Source organism: Bos taurus, chromosome 10 (assembly GCF_002263795.3).
Source record: "Bos taurus isolate L1 Dominette 01449 registration number 42190680 breed Hereford chromosome 10, ARS-UCD2.0, whole genome shotgun sequence".
In the NCBI taxonomy this organism is placed as follows: Eukaryota; Metazoa; Chordata; class Mammalia; order Artiodactyla; family Bovidae; genus Bos; species Bos taurus.
In genome coordinates this window covers 32,291,124-32,308,756 of record NC_037337.1, presented here as the reverse complement: position 1 = coordinate 32,308,756, position 17,633 = coordinate 32,291,124, and the positions used below count along the sequence as shown (strand labels likewise).

At 37.3% G+C, this 17,633-nt stretch overlaps 1 protein-coding gene across 7 annotated transcripts in view; it reads right to left on the bottom strand.

Moving 5' to 3' along the window:
* CDIN1 (CDAN1 interacting nuclease 1) overlaps nt 1-17,633 on the bottom strand; it is a 235,014-nt gene that overhangs the window by 170,298 nt on the left and 47,083 nt on the right. For 6 of the 7 annotated variants that reach the window (XM_005211500.5, XM_024997715.2, XM_010809117.4 and 3 more), the window contains 3 exon segments: nt 9,049-9,094; nt 8,094-8,158; nt 1,821-1,881 (listed from right to left, as the gene is read on the bottom strand). In XM_005211500.5, the coding sequence (XP_005211557.1) occupies nt 1,821-1,881; nt 8,094-8,158; nt 9,049-9,094 (172 nt within the window). 7 annotated transcript variants of the gene reach the window in all.

The window sequence follows — 17,633 nt, the reverse complement described above, 5'->3', positions numbered from 1 at the left end:
TGCCGCACACTGTAATGTACCAATGTTATCTATTTCTCATCAATTTTTACAGTTTCTACTGATTAAATATATATTGACTCATAAACTATTACCATCGCATCAATTGTCACCAGATGCAAGCATATGTCATTTAAAGGTATTAACTATCATATAAAAATGGCAGCTTGGTTGTTTGGAAGGCCTAATCCAGTACCAGTCATTCCCCAATTTCCTAATGCATTAGCAATCTCTCAGAAAATGCTATCATTTCTGTACTAATCTGCAGCCAAAGGAGAGGAAACATCTTTAAACAGTGATTTATTTCCTTTGGTTAAACATTGCTATATATTCATGGTAAATAACAGATTTATTGATATGGAGAAAATGTGTCAGTGGGTTAAAATTTTCCATATTACTAGAAGATGGAAGTTAAGGTCAGCTAAATAAGCTAAGCTCAACAGAAATATCCATTAAAAATTCAAATGAATACAAATTGCTACTATATAAAACTTATGCCATCAATATCATCATCTATAAAAATGACTATCACTTTTGCATCACACTCCTTCTAGATGCTGTATCAGGAATGCTTTTTTTTCATAAAGAACACTCTTTTTTTTTTATAAAGGGCCACATCACTAAAGTCTGAATGAGTTATACCTCAAATATTTTAAGTTGCTAACAGAATCGACTCAAGTCTGGAGACATTTAAAAACTACCTTGCTCTAGAAATTAAAAAAAAGAATAAAAAACATGCTTTGCTAGGAGGAGGAGAGACATCTATTCTATATGTTAACTATCCTATCCGATTGTGTAGACACTGCCTAGACTATTAAAACCTGCTAGAAACTGATAGGCAATTGTTCAATGGCTGACTGGTGGCACACAGCAGACAGAAGCTATGAGAGAAGCCATCCTTACATGGAGCACTTGCTGCTACTGCAACAGTTAATGCTCACAGTACCGAGTCATCTTTAATGCAAACACATTTTCTGCCTTGCTTCTATGTTTTCTATTATAATGCAACATGAAAACAGTGTACATTTCATTCCATCCCTATGAGGTTTGCATAAGCAGTTCCAAGTCAGACTAAATATTGTATTGCTCTTATTACGGTGGATAAATATTTTAAAGTTTAGGAATTAAATATTTTATTTTTTCAGTATGCTCTCTGCAACTATTAAGAACTTTTTACAGCTTCTTCATTCATGGGAAGTCTTTAGGGTTTCCTTTTTAAATGTAAGACTATTATTTGTTTCCCCAAACAGAAGCAGATAAGAGTTAACAAATAAGTTCAATAAATCACTTCGTCCTTAGTGTTAATAAGAACAGTATGCTTCTCCATATAAAGAAAGACTTCTAGAAGGCATGTATCTTTTAATATAATAAAAGTTTGCTAACAACAAAAATGAGTCAAGTAAATGTTACATCTTTAGGTATACAATCTCTCTCCTCATTTTTGTAACAGCATGGGTTGTCTTGCCATACATCTCTGTACTTGACACAGGTATTATTTCTCACACTAAATTAAGACAACACATCTAAAGAAGAGCATGTCCTGAGCTGTTTGGTTGAAATTTCCCACAAAATAAGAGATCAAGAAGCTGTTTACTCATTTATTTTAAAAGAAACAGACTAATTAAGTTAACTGATTTATTAATACATGAAGCTCTCGGTCCAATTATTAAAAGTACAAAGAGACCAGGGAACAATTTAAATGTCTACTATACCTCAAAATCTTTTTTTTTTTTTAAGGTTAATTATAATTCTAAGCAGAGCCACTCTACACAGGCCCCTTAGGTTTTATGTAGGTTTAAATAAAATAACAACAATAACATTACCTCATTGGCTAGCTCCAGGAGCACTGGGGCAGCTCCATTTTTCCTCACTCCATTCAGATACCTAGATAAGACAAAGCCAAGAGGTAAGGCAGTGACAAGAAAAGGCCAGCATGGACTTGTCAGCATCCCCTGTGTGTACATGTTTTTTCTGGGCAAATGCCACACTCAGCTCTAGTTCAAGTACGCTGTCACGGGAAAGCACTGAAGGGAAAAGAATAACAAAAACAGCTCACCTCAAAACCACTGTTCACCTCAAAACCACTGGCCACTAACTAAGCGAAGTCGGGGGCAGGAGGTCTGAGCATAGTCATCTTCCTTGTTTTTTCCTCCTAACGTGTAAGGTGAATACAGAGGTGATTTTGAAAAGAACTAACCCTATTACCCTGGCATTATCTATGCCATAACCACTTCATGGGAAGGAAATAAGTTTACTCGTGAAAAAAGTATCCATGCAAGCATATCATCTTTTGATTTACTTTTAGTTCATAGGGTTGGTTGGCACCTGATTAGGGAAAAAGAATGGAACAGACTTTTCATCAGTGGGTCACCAACCCTTTAACAGGCAACACAAGCCATCATCTTATCTGCTCTCGATTTCTGTCATTACCTCTAGCTCTCCTCGTCCCCTAACGCTACGAAAACAAAACAAAACAAAAAACAAAAAAGTCCCCAAATTCATCCCAGACGTGGATGCCAGAGTGATTTTTTTAGGACAAAAATTTGAACGTATCATTCTCCTTCTTAAAACATTTCAAAAGCCCCACACAAAAATCTCAAAATTAAATTATAATCACTTAAAAATTCTTGTAAGGTTCTTTGTAATCTGGTTCCTACCTACTCTCTTCAGCCAGCCTCGTCTCTAGCCACTGTTTGCCACTCTGACCTTTCACCTGGATAACTCAGAATCCACCTTGCACATCACCTTTTTCATCCACCATAACCAGGACTATGTGAAGTGTCCCTCAAAGTGCAATCGAGGAGCACCCTGTTCCTCTCTCCATCACTTAGCCCAGAACGCTCTATCTGCTGAGTTACTCGTCCACCTCAGACACATCCCAACTGTAAGGCTGAAAGCCTCATGAGGGTAGAACACTTTCATTTTATTCAGTTTACTATGTGTAGCACAGTTCTTGGCTTATAATAGGTAATTATATTGCAATACATATTTTTCTTTAATAAATGAGTAATTAATTAAAAACATTTTAGACAAGAAAATAGAATTAAGTATGAACATTTTCTCTACAGTGTACTGTTTGATTGAATAAATTAATAACATTTGTTCGATAGTAAAAATCAAGGTCAACAGATGAGGTCTTCTTTGTAACTGCCAGGAGAAAATACTAAATTAAATTATACTATTTTACATGTATGTTTATAAAGATGTATAATTTCCAATAAACAAAGTGGAATAAAGTCAAATTATTTAAGGTGGGTAAAAATCTCAGGATCATTACAACTTCAAAGTAATTCTAATAAATCCATTTTCATCTGTTGGCTCTTCCTTAGAAAAATTGTTTAGGAGTCTAACTGGGAAATAAGTACTTTCATTTCATCAAGATCAAAGGAAAAACAAAACAAAAATAAAAACTAACAAGGCAAGTGTGGTTGAGAGAAAGATCCTTGGGAAGTAGGTCAGCTAAGACCTTCACAATCAACTTACAGAATTTCCATTGCACTGATAGGCCTGCTCAAGAAACAACCAATCAGTTCCATCAAATTAGAGCAACTAACCAGATGCTTAACTAATCCATTAAGCATTCTGATTCTGGGTCAGGGTATTTAAACCTATAATAGGATATCTTTACAACTCTCCACTTAACATTCACTTATCCCATAAACATTTTGAGAGCTGACTAGTTGTCAGACCTTATTCCAGGTTCTGAAGAAGCAGCAGGGAGCAAAACTTTAGCTCCTACCATCACAGACATTATACTGCATGGAAAGACAGAGAAACAAATATATAGAATAATGACATATGCTACAATATAAGTTGGGTTTCCCTGGTGGCTCAGATGGTAAAGAATCTGCCTGTGATGCAGGGGATGCAAATTTGATACCTGGGTTGGAAAGATTCCCCTGGAGAAAGGAATGGCAACCCACTCCAGCATTCTTGCCTGGAGAATTCCATGGACAGAGGAACCTGGCAGGCTAGTCTATGGGGTTGCCAAGAGTTGGACATGACTGACTAACACTCTCACAATATAAAGTAGATGGGCTGGTCAGGAAGTCACTCTCTAAGGAAGTGACACTGAAGTAGAAACAGACAAAAAGGAAAGCAGCAAGCCATCAGAGGAAGGATATTCCCAACAAGAGAACAGTAGGTGCAAATGTCAGGAACGGGCCTGGGCTATCTGAGGGCCAGGAAAGGCTCTACTGCCACCAGAGCAGAACCTCTTCTCAGAGGTTGATCTGGAAAGAATCAAAGAGGACAGCTAGATCCCAGTTCATGTGGCCTGTGCCAGAAAACTGTCATCTTGAATCCAAATTATATGGCTTTACATAAATGCTGCATCAATCACTATCCTGGTAATAACCAATAGGATACTTCCATTAAGTTTCAAGAAACAGGAGCTGGTCAAACAACAACAGATGACACAGACTAAATGTCATCCTTCAGTTTGCCACAGGAGGACTAACAAATGTGTAACTTGTAGGTGAAACCATCCCTAAAAGACCTTCACAGAAGGTCCATTTTATGACTTTTTTTTAGTGTGAAAGAGCTGTTAGCATCTAAGATTAAAAACAATATGTACTGATTTTAAACATAAAGCAGAATTATCTAATCTTTAATATTTGTATAACAACTATTATGGGAAAACTTCAAAAACTACCAAAATTCTTCACTAAGCTTACATCTGAACACCACCTTTGTTGATCCCATATCGAAAAATCTCTGGAACCCATCTCCATGTCTGCAGCTATTTTCCCAGAGAACAAAGTAGCTGAGGACAGGTACTTGTGGTTCTTATACGTGGTTCCTAGCACAGTAGATGGGACACATTGAGTGCAAAGAAAACAGAGCTAATTAAACAAAAAAGTGGTTCAAATTTTCAGAAACTATTTGTATCATTTGATGTCAATATCGTATTTGAACTAACCTTTTTCCCCATGTGAACACCTGAATAAAGTCTAATTGGTCTGATTCTTCAAAGCTAATAAAGGTGGCCCCTCGGACAGTATGAGTTGAGAGAAGGGAGGTGATGAGAAACAATGCTTCTTCTAAACTTTGCTACTGATGAGGATACATGCAAATCTGACCAAGTTGTGAGTGTGTGTGTGTATGTGTACACCCACACGTGCATATAAGCCCGTGTGCACCGATCTAGAGAAATCTAAATAAATTTTACCAAGTATGTTTCCTGTTTAGAACTAAAATACCATCATACAGTGGGAAAGAATAGAAGGCTGTTTTCAATGTGAACACTCAAGCTGTGTCTATACACGCACAACATGAAGAACTGAGGATATTTCCTCAGTAATTCAAAGGGAAAATATTTTCTACTGGTGTCTGGATAATTTGAAATTTCAGTTGACCACAATGGAATCACACTGTGGACTATATGGTCTTAAATACAGACTTCAAATTCTGAATTGAGATCATCTCAATACTAGCAAGAATACAGAGACACAGGAATTCTCTGATGCTGCTAGTGGAAATGAAACCATTACAACCTTTCTAGGCTGTAATTACATTATTTCTAGTTTGTATTACATTACAATAAAATCTTATGTTTTCATTATTTGCACCAGTAATTCCATCTACAGAAATATTGAGAAACTAATCCAAAATGCAAAGACTTAAGCACCATAATATTTATCAAAGCATTATTTATATCAGAAAAGTGGAAACATATATGTGCGACAGAAGAATGTTTCAATGAACTTTGAAACCTTCAGATGATGATGTATCAAAATGTTTACAAAAAGCTTTCTTCAAAACAATACTATGTTATACACACTTTTCCAAGTATAAAGTTCAGAATTCACAGCTGCATATATAGTATGACCTCATCTACGTAAAAATGGATTGACAGAAGCCCGAGAAGAAAAATACCAGTGGTTATCTATGGATGCCACAATTACAGGCAATTCATTCATTTCTTTTTTATACCATTACACATATGCTTAATTTTCACAATAGGCAAGTATTACTTTTATTAAAAAAAAATAAGTTGGTAAGATTGTCAAACTGCTTAAGCGTGTTTTGATATAATTTTGCCTTTATGTTAATCAGCTAGAAAACAAACATCTTTTTGGGCCAATTTACCACACAGAATACAGAGACATTCAACCTGCACATTTAGAAGAAGAGGCCCATGAGGTCAAACCATCTGAAAAGTAACAACAAAGCCTGTCTCCAAGCACAAGGTGTGGGGCAAAAAGTAAGGAAGTAGGGTAATAAAGTAAGAAACGAGTCAGACTGCTTTCCTATTAGTCTGTCCATTACAGCCTAACTTCAAGTTTTTTTCAAACATTGTGACTCCACAAAATTGAGATTCTTGTATTTAACTAAATTTAAAGAAACACAAATATGTTTCTGCATTTTCATTATTACCCACTCAACTGTTCCTTGAGTAACCATACTTAAAGGAAAGATTTTTGTTTCTGGTCTAAACTATCCAGATGACTCAATAAAGCATGTTCATACTTTAGAAATCAAATATACTCTTTAGTGAACCTAACTTTTTTTAAAGTAGTATTTAGAGATCTTAGGAATCATCTAATTAAAATAGACTTTATACAATGAAAAAAAAAAAGATTATTAGAGGGCAGCCCCATGGCCTATTAGCAGATCTCCAAATTTTTAGAAAATGCTCTGTTCTCCTTTGTTGATGTTAACAGGGCCTTAAAGTCTGGATATAGAACCATACTTTTATATGAAAGCCTAAGACTATTAAGTTTTATATAAGAATATACTTTTTGACACATGAACCACTTTTCAGTCTTTCTGTGGAGGGTCTGTTTGCCAAAGCAGTTGCTGGTTTCATGGCATTTTATGGGCCGTTCTCAATTTTATATGTATGATTTAGGTGATGAGTTTAATTTAGATGTTAATTTCACGGAGGAGATTATGACTTTTGAATAAGTCAATTCAAACTTTATAAACACTTCTTGGAGAGTAATTCTCCGAGACATAAAAGTGTCTGTGTGTGTTGGGGGGTAGGGGGTGGCCTGCAGGTATGGTGTGTATGCATGTATATTTCTTTAACAGACATTTCCACTCAAAACAGAACGTATCTTTACCGCATTTGGCATAGTGAATACTTTTTTCAAAGCCTAACTTGAATAACTTTTCAACAAACATTTCTCAATTCTTTAAAAATATGACTTTACAGAAACACAATTCTAATATTTTATCTGTATATTCACTTAATTCATAGAATTTTCATGCATAAAAATCATTCATCTAAAGTCAGTGGTATCATTCTCACCATAGAAAGACTGCTCTGTCAATCTTAAGTATAATAATTTTAGATTATATTTCAAACAGTTTTCCTTTCCAATATGTCCCTAAAATACTTCAGAAAGCAACCAACAATTTCTAATTCAAACCATTATTATTTACCATTATAAGTTATTCACTCATATTACAAAGATAAGTTTAAAAAAAATTTTTTTTAAAAAGGAGCTATTTTAAACACTCTTTTTGTTTCAGAACAAGAAAGGTTGGGAACTATAATAAATTAGGCTGAATTAAAAGATTTCCTTTTAAAATATAAACCCCTCTTAAAATCTGACAGTTGTACATTATTATATATCTCCATTTGTCCTCACTTGATATATACTTTTTTTTGCATTTCTAAAATGGCTAACCAATACCTACCATGCAAAATACAACTGGACCAAAATTCAACCTTACTTTCTAATATATTTTTCAACTTGCTGATTTACATGAGAAATAAAAATTGGCTTGAGAACGTTCACATATACACATAGATATACGTATGCATGAACATATGCATCTATGAAAGATATGCACTTACAGTATATTTCAAGCATCCAACGGGGATTTTCTAATATTGTAACTTGTTTCTTACATACTAAAGATTTCACACACATGTAAATTAAGATAGTCTCACCATATTCTTTAAATCTACACAACATAGTATTTGAGAAATTTTAAAAATATACTTTAAGTCTTAAATAACTGACTTAAAACAAAACGTCTTGGAATGTTACATAGAAAATCAATTTATTAACTTAATTTATTCATAATTATTATTACAATTAATAGGTATTATGATACCCTCTAGTGGGGCAGGCAGGTCATACCTCTGGTAATAACTTTCAATCGCTTCTGAAGTATGATGTTTGGCATGTGTTCTCTTAATATGTTTCTGAAACAAAATAAAAAAGATCTTTATGTTGTGTCACAGATCAGGTTCAAGAACAAAAATGACATATTTCTTGATCCCCACGTCTAACAAAAAGGGCAAACCGAATAGTAGTTTGGGGATTTGGGTGGCAGCGGATATTTTTTCCCTTCTACTCTATGAACCTATGCATTTAAATCTCTATTGCATGGCTGGGATGTCTCCAGTCTGTACCGCAAGGTACAGTATATATGTAAAAGCCAACAGGGTCATAGTAATTGAATCTAAATAAGTTTGCTTAGGGTTGTAGAGGGCAGAGAAAAACTTGTTCCCTCTTTCAACCTTTGTATTAATTTTCCCTCAATTCAATTCCATCTAAGTCCTCTGCAGTCTAGTTTTACAATCCAATTGCCATTTTTAACCAGGAAGAACATTGCTTAAAAACAACTTATTTGAAAACTACAAAAAGTAATTCCGTAGAGACTTGCCACTTGACTGACACCTGTCATCTCATGATAAATGACTCCATTTTCTGCCTCTCTTGCCTTCTGCCACTCCAGCAATGGTCATTTATCATCATCTCTGTCAGCAATGGAAAGCGGCACTGACAGTGCAAGTCAGCAAACATTTAGCACATGGAACCACGCAACACGGGGAAATTATTATTGTCAGAATAATAATGGTTTAGCATAATTTATTACAGGTCCACCAAATAAGCAAAGGCTAGATGTTATTAGACAGATGGATGGGTAGGCTTGGCAGGCCTCCACTGAGACGCAGGCGGTGCTTGATGTGGAAAGGAGAACATCCTCCAACCCAATCAGAGAGCTGGCAGTTCAATTACAAAGAAATAAAGGGACATTCATCATTCAATTAGGCACCTGTCAACCCTCACAAAGGAGAAAACTTCTAACCTGGTACTCCTGGGAGAAGATGCTCAGCAGAGTGGCCTGCGATTGACTGGAACAAATAAAAGAAGGACAAAGTTAATTACTGGAGTGCACGGCAAAGAAACAAAAGAGAAAGGAGCTTCAAAGGTAGGCCTGCTGCCCTGTAATCTAACAGAACATGAAAACAAGTGTGGAAAAGTTGTTCCAGATGAACACCTCAAACAAAGGCTTCCTGCTGCTAGGTCAAGGAGAGGGAGAAAGGGAAAGGGGGAAATACGGACCATCTCAAAGCAAACTATCATATGATTTGGATTTTCTTAAACTTCAGAATGACTGTAAATCATGTCTGTAGCATGCAGGTATGTTGAAAAGGGACCCAAGGTGGCAAGGTTTATTCCCACTGATAAATGATAAGAGTTAAATCCCATAAACAGTAGAAAACATGCAATTGATTCACTGGCAACATTCTGAAATTTATTTTGTTAGCAGGCAGGTGTCCTGTAGCTCTCTTCTGTAGCTCTCTCAGATTCAACGGGGGAGAAAACGTTGCGCTTTGCTAGAAGTAGTGCACAGAGACCACTGGAACATTCCCACTGACACGGGCCTGCTTTGAATAGAGAAGCCTTCACAGCAGGAAGCGGGGTCCTTGAGGACATGGCTCCCTAAGACTGCCATAAGCCTTATTCATCTAAGACTCCACACAATCTCAAACACCTGGCAGTGAAGCAACCTGGAAAACATTCTCTCTAAGTGGAGATTTTCCTCTCACAATTGTTAACATTTAGAAATGGAACAGATTTTTTTTTCCTTGTCTAAAAAGCAATCAATAGCCCACTGCTATTCTTTCTGATTGCCCTCTGTAGATAGAGTTGCCTTAACATATGTTGAAAATGATTAGTTATTTCTGATATATTTTCCTACTAGAAGGTATCCAAACAAATTACAGTGCTAATAATTCAACTTTTATAGTACACCAAAGCACAGTGAATAATTAAAGTTCTTCTATTCATGAATGAAACTGCTTAAGCTCATCACAGGTAGTTTAGAGAGTATGAAATAAACACAATGACACTGTATTTCTTTACTCACTGTCAATATTTTCATCTCTTGCATATCATTATAGATTGGGTTTCTAACCCCTTTCCACTCTTATTGGCTTACAATAGAATATGTTTTTTTTTTAAAAAATGCCATAAATGTTTATCAAGGAAAATCAATAATTACTTAAGGACTGTTTTGATAACTCCAAAAGTACTGAGAAATGATTGAATAAAATTATAAATTCATTATAGTCCAATTTTTTTCAATGTCTCTTTAAAAATGGAAGCCACCTTTGAAAGAGCCAGTTTGCTGTATAAAATCTTCCTAGTGTGTTTGGCTTGCTTGAGCATCACAGGCAAATCACAGACCCTAGTAGGGCTGTTGACAACCATCTCATGAAAAAAATAAAAAGGTGAAATTAAGCCCAAATCTTTATAAATGACTGAATAAGTCACTATGTTAGGTATTTATGTACAATAAATAGAGCGCTCCTCATTGCACAGCAAACTATATTTATCTTAACCAATTAATGGAGGGCAAAATGTCAGTGTCTCTGTGTCAAACAATATGATGGATATAAATGTGCATGTAACAGGCGAGTCAGGCACCAACGACTAAGAAGGAAGAAACTAAACTGAATAAGACAAAAATATAATTGTAGATGCTCAGAAAGGGAAGACTAACAGACAGCTGGAGGAATAAGCCCAGGAATAAACAATTCAAAGTGAGAAGGTCATCAAGAGTTGAAAGCACCATCCAAGCTGAGGGCAAGATAATGTCTTCAACCAGGAAACCATCTTCAAATAGCTTGTAATTCAATTCATCTAAAGTCATGCACATAGCCTACGAAGCAATGCATTTTCTCAGTGGCCAAGAGGGTTAGTTACAGTATAAATTCAACATTCCCGCGGTTCATTTCACAAAGAATATGGTTTTTAGCTAAGAAGAAAGAGAAGAGATGGTTCCGTGAACTGAAAGGCTTATCTTGAATATCACAGTCAGTTCCATCAGTAGTCTTCATTGAGCATCCAGTGTCCTGAGGTCATGTGTATGGGAAAACATGCCTCCAAAATGAAACATTTAAAGTGGACAGGAACTGATTTAGAGGAAACTTTCCACATATACATGCAAAAAAAGTAAAAAGTAAAATATTATCAAGCACTCACATATTTTTTAGGAATTAAGTGAAGTAAACCATACCCTGACTTCATATATTTCAAGACTGTATTGGCTTTGGAACATATACATGCCACTTAGGATATAAGTGGTTTCAATTTACATATTAAAAAATATAATCACTTAATTTGCATACATGCCCAAGATGGATTATGAAGTCTCTTCAAAGATAATTTTGTCTATTTTTTCCCCATACTATGCTCCCAGATTAAGCGCCTCATCCTGCAGGTGTCTGAAAAGAGAAGAGCGCTGAGTGGACTCCTACAGAGGTTCTCTGTAAAACCTTGTCTGAGGTGTGTGACAAATGGCTTATGGAGCAGCAGAAGTCATACTGCAGCAATGGGGAAAAAGGACAAAGTCAACACACCGAGGACGATGCAACAGAAGATGGAAAGACCTTGGGCCCTTGAGGACACTGCTGAGCTGCTCAAGACCATAGAGTGAAGTGACTGCCTTCCACACTTCTTTTGAGTAATAACACGTCTTGTTTTGAAGGAAGGAAGGAGGGGAGGGAGGGAGGCAGAAGGGAGGTGGAAGGGAAAGAAGGAAGGCAGGCAAGAGAGGGGAGGGGAGGGAGGGAGGGAAGGTTTTTATTTCCTATGTGCCCAGGGAGCAGGAGACATGATGGAAGAAGGGCATGGCGATAGGCTGCTCCATCATGATGGCACCTGCCCAGGATGCAGTACTCAGGAAGGACTGTCCATTTTTACACTCTGTAATTCTCTTCCTAACTGGCAGCTACTGTACTGGGCTTCCTTAAAATTGTTCCTCTGTCACTGTGTCACTAAACTGAGGTGCCCAGAGATCATAAATTGCTGTGTGTGAGTGACTTTTCCACACAGAATTTAAACACTGGCGGGGTATTGTTTACCCTCATTTTATACTGCATTTTAGACTTCAAATGCCAGGTACTTAACGGGCAATAAACCAGGGCCCCATATTGTATTTAACTCCAGACCCATCCAGCTAAGATGCTCAGTAACCTGAAGGACATTAAAGAAAATGACATAGGGGGGTTGAATGGAAGTTTTGACAATCCCAGGTAGACTTAAAGCAAGCAGAACTTTAAGGAACACGATATTACACATTATAAATTCTTCCTTTTCTCAAGTGCCTAACCCTCAAAAAAGACCATAAAAAAAGAAATGTTTTTATTTAACTTTCAAGCTCCTTTTGCTCTAGAACCTAGGATGCGTCAGTGTCTCTAATAGGCTTGAAATCCTCTAAACAAGATCAATGTTATTTCTGGAACTCAGGAAGCGGTAAATCAAACTAAGGATGATAAAGTAAGATATTCCAATAGAGCCTTAGGCTTGCAGGCCTCACAAGGTACAATACAACCTTTCTAAACCCGTGAAAGAATACAACTAAAACACTGGCTCTGTGTGGTCAGTGACTTAGTACTAGTCAAGGAAGCTTTTCCATAAAAGCAATGCCCTACCCTCAGTCACCGGCTTCCCTGGTGGCTCAGTGGTAAAGAATCCTCCCGCCAGTGCAGGGGACACAGGTTTGATCCCTGAGTTGGGAAGATACCCTAGAGAGGGAAATGGCAACCCACTCCAGCAGTCTTGCCTGAGAAATCCCATGGACAGAGGAGCTTGGCGGGCTATAGTCCATGGGGTCTCAAAAAAAGAGTCGGACATGACTTAGTGACTAAACAACAACACACTTATGTTTTATGTTAGTTACCTCAGTTGTGTCCAGTTCTTCGTGAACCCATGGACTGTGGCCCACCAAGGCTCCTCTGTCCATGGAATTCTTTAGGCAAGAATACTGGAGTGGGTTGCCATTCCCTTCTCCAGGGGATCTTCCTGACCCAAGAATTGAACGTGGATCTCCTGCACCACAGGCAGATCTTTACCATCTGATCCACCAGAGAAGCCCACTTATATTTTGTATATATGAAAAAAGTAGTTACTGTTCCAGGCACTTAACTAATTTTGCTAGTAGGTTAATGTAACTGCTAAGTCGTTTCAGTCATGTACGACTCTGTGCGACCCCATAGACGGCAGCCCACCAGGCTCCCCCGTCCCTGGGATTCTCCAGGCAAGAACACTGGAGTGGGTTGCCATTTCCTTCTCCAATGCATGAAAGTGAAAAGTGACAGGGAAGTTGCTCAGTCGTGTCCGACCCTCAGCGACCCCATGGACTGCAGCCTTCCAGGCTCCTCCATCCATGGGATTTTCCAGGCAAGAGTACTGGAGTGGGGGGCTGTTGCCTTCTCCAAGGTTAATGTAAAGCCATATGCAAAACAGCTCCATCTATAGCAAGAGCTAAGAGTTATATCAACAGCTAGTTTGTGCTACACACTACACTCTGCCTTTTATTATACCCTCAAAGCAAGCCTCTAAAGTAGGTACTATTATTGTTCTTACTTTAAAGATGGGAAACGGAGGAAGAGAAGTTAAGGGAAGTATACAATTAAAGACCTAGGTAAGTGGGAGAACTGGAAATCAAAATCCAGTTCCGATTCCAGAACTCAAGCCCTTAATTCCCATGCTAATCTTCTAGTGTGTGCCAACACCCATTGCTTAAGGCTAAGCATTTATATTATATTACCCTCCAAGCAACCCTTAAAGGTGGGCATTGTTGCTTTGGGACAGAAAATTGATGCCACAGGAGATAAAGAGTTCTGATCAAATCCCACAGCTTTAGACAATATTCCTTAAAAAAACACCAAAAAACTTAAATTGCAGCCTTACTTTAATTAACTACATAAAAAAAAAGTTCCTTTAGGAAAGAGTCAATGATTAAAAAATTATTGGGTAATTTTCATTATTCTTCCTGAGGCTAAGGTGTATTTTGTTATTAATAACAATCACACCATTGCCTGAAGTGTCTCTAGTAAAGTAAATGTTGCTCAGTCGTGTCCGACTCTGCGACCCCATGGACTGTAGCCTACCAGGTTCCTCCATCCATGGGATTTTCCAGGCAAGAATACTGGAGTGGGTTGCCATTTCCTTCTCCAGGGTATCTTCCCAACCCAGGGATCGAACCCAGGTCTCCTGAATTGTAGGCAGACGCTTTACCATCTGAGCCACCAGGGAAGTGTCTCTATGTGATTGCAAATGTGTCTTTTGCCCAAATGCTATTTACTACATACAAAACAGCTTTAAATCCTTCCCTGAACAACACACGTTCAAACCCAAACAATCTTCTCTACAGAGGACAACACCCTCCAGACGTGTTAACTTCATTATACAATAATGAAGTTTTCTAGTTATAAATAGAACATATTCTGTGTAAAATCTATAGACGTCTATCTGTGTTCCTGTGTTTTTTATTCTATGTCTGGTGTGTATGTGTGTGTGTCTATACACAAAAATAAAATTTCAAAAATTGTGTTTTAAACATACTTTTGTAACATACCTTCATTACATAAAATATTAACATTTATCTATTCCATAACACATTAATCTTTTAAAAATCATTTTTATTGTGAATTAGACAAACCACATAACCACTTTGATTACCAAATAGAATACTCCTGGGATCCGAAAAGGCGTTCTGTCTGATCGGCACACTTTCTCTCTCCAGATGAATCTGATCTTTAACACAGTGTGCATTCTTTTGCATCTGTCTTCTTTTACTCAATATGTCCACGTAAGTGACTCTTGTTAATGTTGCTGCTGCTGCTGCTGCTAAGTCGCTTCAGTCATGTCCGACTCTGTGCGACCCCACAGACGGCAGCCCACCAGGCTCCGCCCGGGATTCTCCAGGCAAGAACACTGGAGTGGGTTGCCATTTCCTTCTCCAACGCGTGAAAGGGAAAAGTGAAAGTGAAGTCGCTCAGTTCTGTCTGACTCTGAGCGACCCCATGGACTGCAGCCTACCAGGCTCCTCCGTCCATGGGATTTTCCAGGCAAGAGTACTGAAGTGGGGTGCCATTGCCTTCTCCTTGTTAATGTTAAGTATAGTTAATTCATTTCCATTGCTGTATGGTATATTCTATTGTATAAGTATACTCCACATTTATCTATTCAATTGATGAACCTCTGAACTGTTTCTAGTCTTTTGCAACGAGAATGATGCTGCTGTGAACATTTCTGCATGTTTTCTGGGGCATGTGTGTACACATTTCTGATAGGTATAAATGTGGAGTAGAATTCTGGACCATCTGATATGCAAATCTCTAGCTTTAGTACATACTGTGAAACAATTTTCAAAGTATTTGTAACAATTTTCAGCTCCTGCCAACACTAAATGAGAGCTCCCAATGCTAAACAGCCTTGTCACACCTTCAAGTTAATGGCTTGTATTTCCATTTTCTTTCTAGTGTTTTCTGGAGTGCTGAAAGTTTTAATTTTGATGAAGTCCAACGTAGCAATTCTTTATTATTGTTACCTTTTATGTGTGTGGTGTGTCTTTTCTAAGACATCTTTGCCTATTCACAGTCATGAAGATAATTTTGCATGTTTTCTTTTAGAAGCTTAAGAATACTAGGTTGATGATCTATCTTGAGTTAATTCAATGAACTGTGATAGGAGTCACATTTTGCTTTTGTTATTTTTGTACACATATCCAGTTGGTCACACCATCATTTACCCATGAACTATCATGTTACCTATGAGGAAACCAAATATCTAAGGTCTATTTTGGGACTCTTTAATCTGTTCCACTGATTTATATGTTTATCTTTGCACAGATATCACATTGATCTGATTTGCTTTTGGCAAAGTCTGTACATTTAAAGTATGTTCTAATATATTTAGGTTTAAGTTTATATCTTACTGAAAGCTAATTTTCTTAGTCACCATACACTTCTTTTTTTGTATTCTTTTATGCTGAAGCTGAAATTCCAATACTTTGGCCACCTCATGCAAAGAGTTGACTCATTGGAAAAGACCCTGATGCTGGGAGGGATTGGGGGCAGGAGGAAGAGGGGACAACAGAGGATGAGATGGCTGGATGGCATCACCAACTCGATGGACATGAGTTTGGGTAAACTCTGGGAATTGGTGACAGACAGGGAGGCCTGGTGGGCTGCAATTCATGGGGTTGCAAAGAGTCTAACACTACTGAGCGACTGAACTGAACTGAACTGAAAGTGATTTAGTACTTATTTTTCATTATTTTCCCTGTCAACTTGGAAGTTATATATTCTTATACTATTAATAGTTATCCTGCATAAACACATGCCCAAGTTAAACTTGGTGATTAACTGCTGCCTGGACAATACAAAAACTTTACATCACTATCTATACTTCTTCCATTCTGATATATAGGACATTACTGACATTGTTTTAATTCTACATACATCTTAAAATTCACAAGACACTGCTGTTGTTTTATAAAGATTCTGTTCATTCTGATATACTCACATATGTAGCATTTCATTGCCCTTCCTTCCTTTTCCATCTGCAATAACCTTCTTCTAATAATTCAATCAATGCAGATGGGTTGTGATATCAAATTCTGGTCTTTCAATGATAATGTACCCTATGTCTCTATCTAGTTTTAATATTTTTTAAAAAAAACTTCACTTAGGAGTTTTAACTCTGGCATTTAGTAAACTCCTGCTTACAGTTTGTTGCACTTAAGTACATGACAATTATTTTTTCAAACTTGCTTTAACACTTTTTCTCTCCTGCCCAAGACTCCAAATGAGTCTGTGTTAACCTTCCCTCCTGTAAGCTCCATCTCTTATTCTCTCTTCATATTTTATATCTTTTCGTTATTCTGTATTATATTATGGGTATTTCCCTCTCATCTATCCTCCAGTTCACTATTTCTCTCTTCAGTAATATCTACCTTGCTATTATATACATCCATTGAATTAAATCCGTCCAATTTCAATTATTGTGTTTGTAGATACTCTACTTGATTCTTTTTCAAGTAAGTTCCCTACAAACTTTCAATCTTCTTTTTTAACATCTTGAATAAGCTACACTTACAAAAATTCTGTTTAGGTAGTTCCAATCGCCAGAGCCCTGACAAGTCTATTTCTACAGTTTTCACTGGCCTCCATTTATGTTGTCACGTCTTCTTACGTGACTGAGTATCTCCCTTGATGTGCCACACTATGTGAAAAACTGCTTTATGAAAAATATGAATATGCAAATGGTTAACTGTCTCCACTGAGGATTCTGATTTGATTCTGGGAGCGCTAGGAGTCTAGGATCACCTTCGTCCAATTACACGTATTAAATTTTTAGGCCAATGAGGTAAATTTGAAGGTAAAATACAGTAATGTAGAGCCCTTTTACTTCCAGTGCACATTAACTCCTAGGATAGTCTTTTAGGGGGAACCCCCAACACCTAAGAAAGAGAATGAGATGGCTGGATGGCATCACTGATTCAGTAGACATGAGTTTGAGCAAATTCTGTGAGACAGTGAAGGACAGGGAAGCCTGGCATGCTGCAGTCCATCTGGTCACAAAGAGTTGGACATA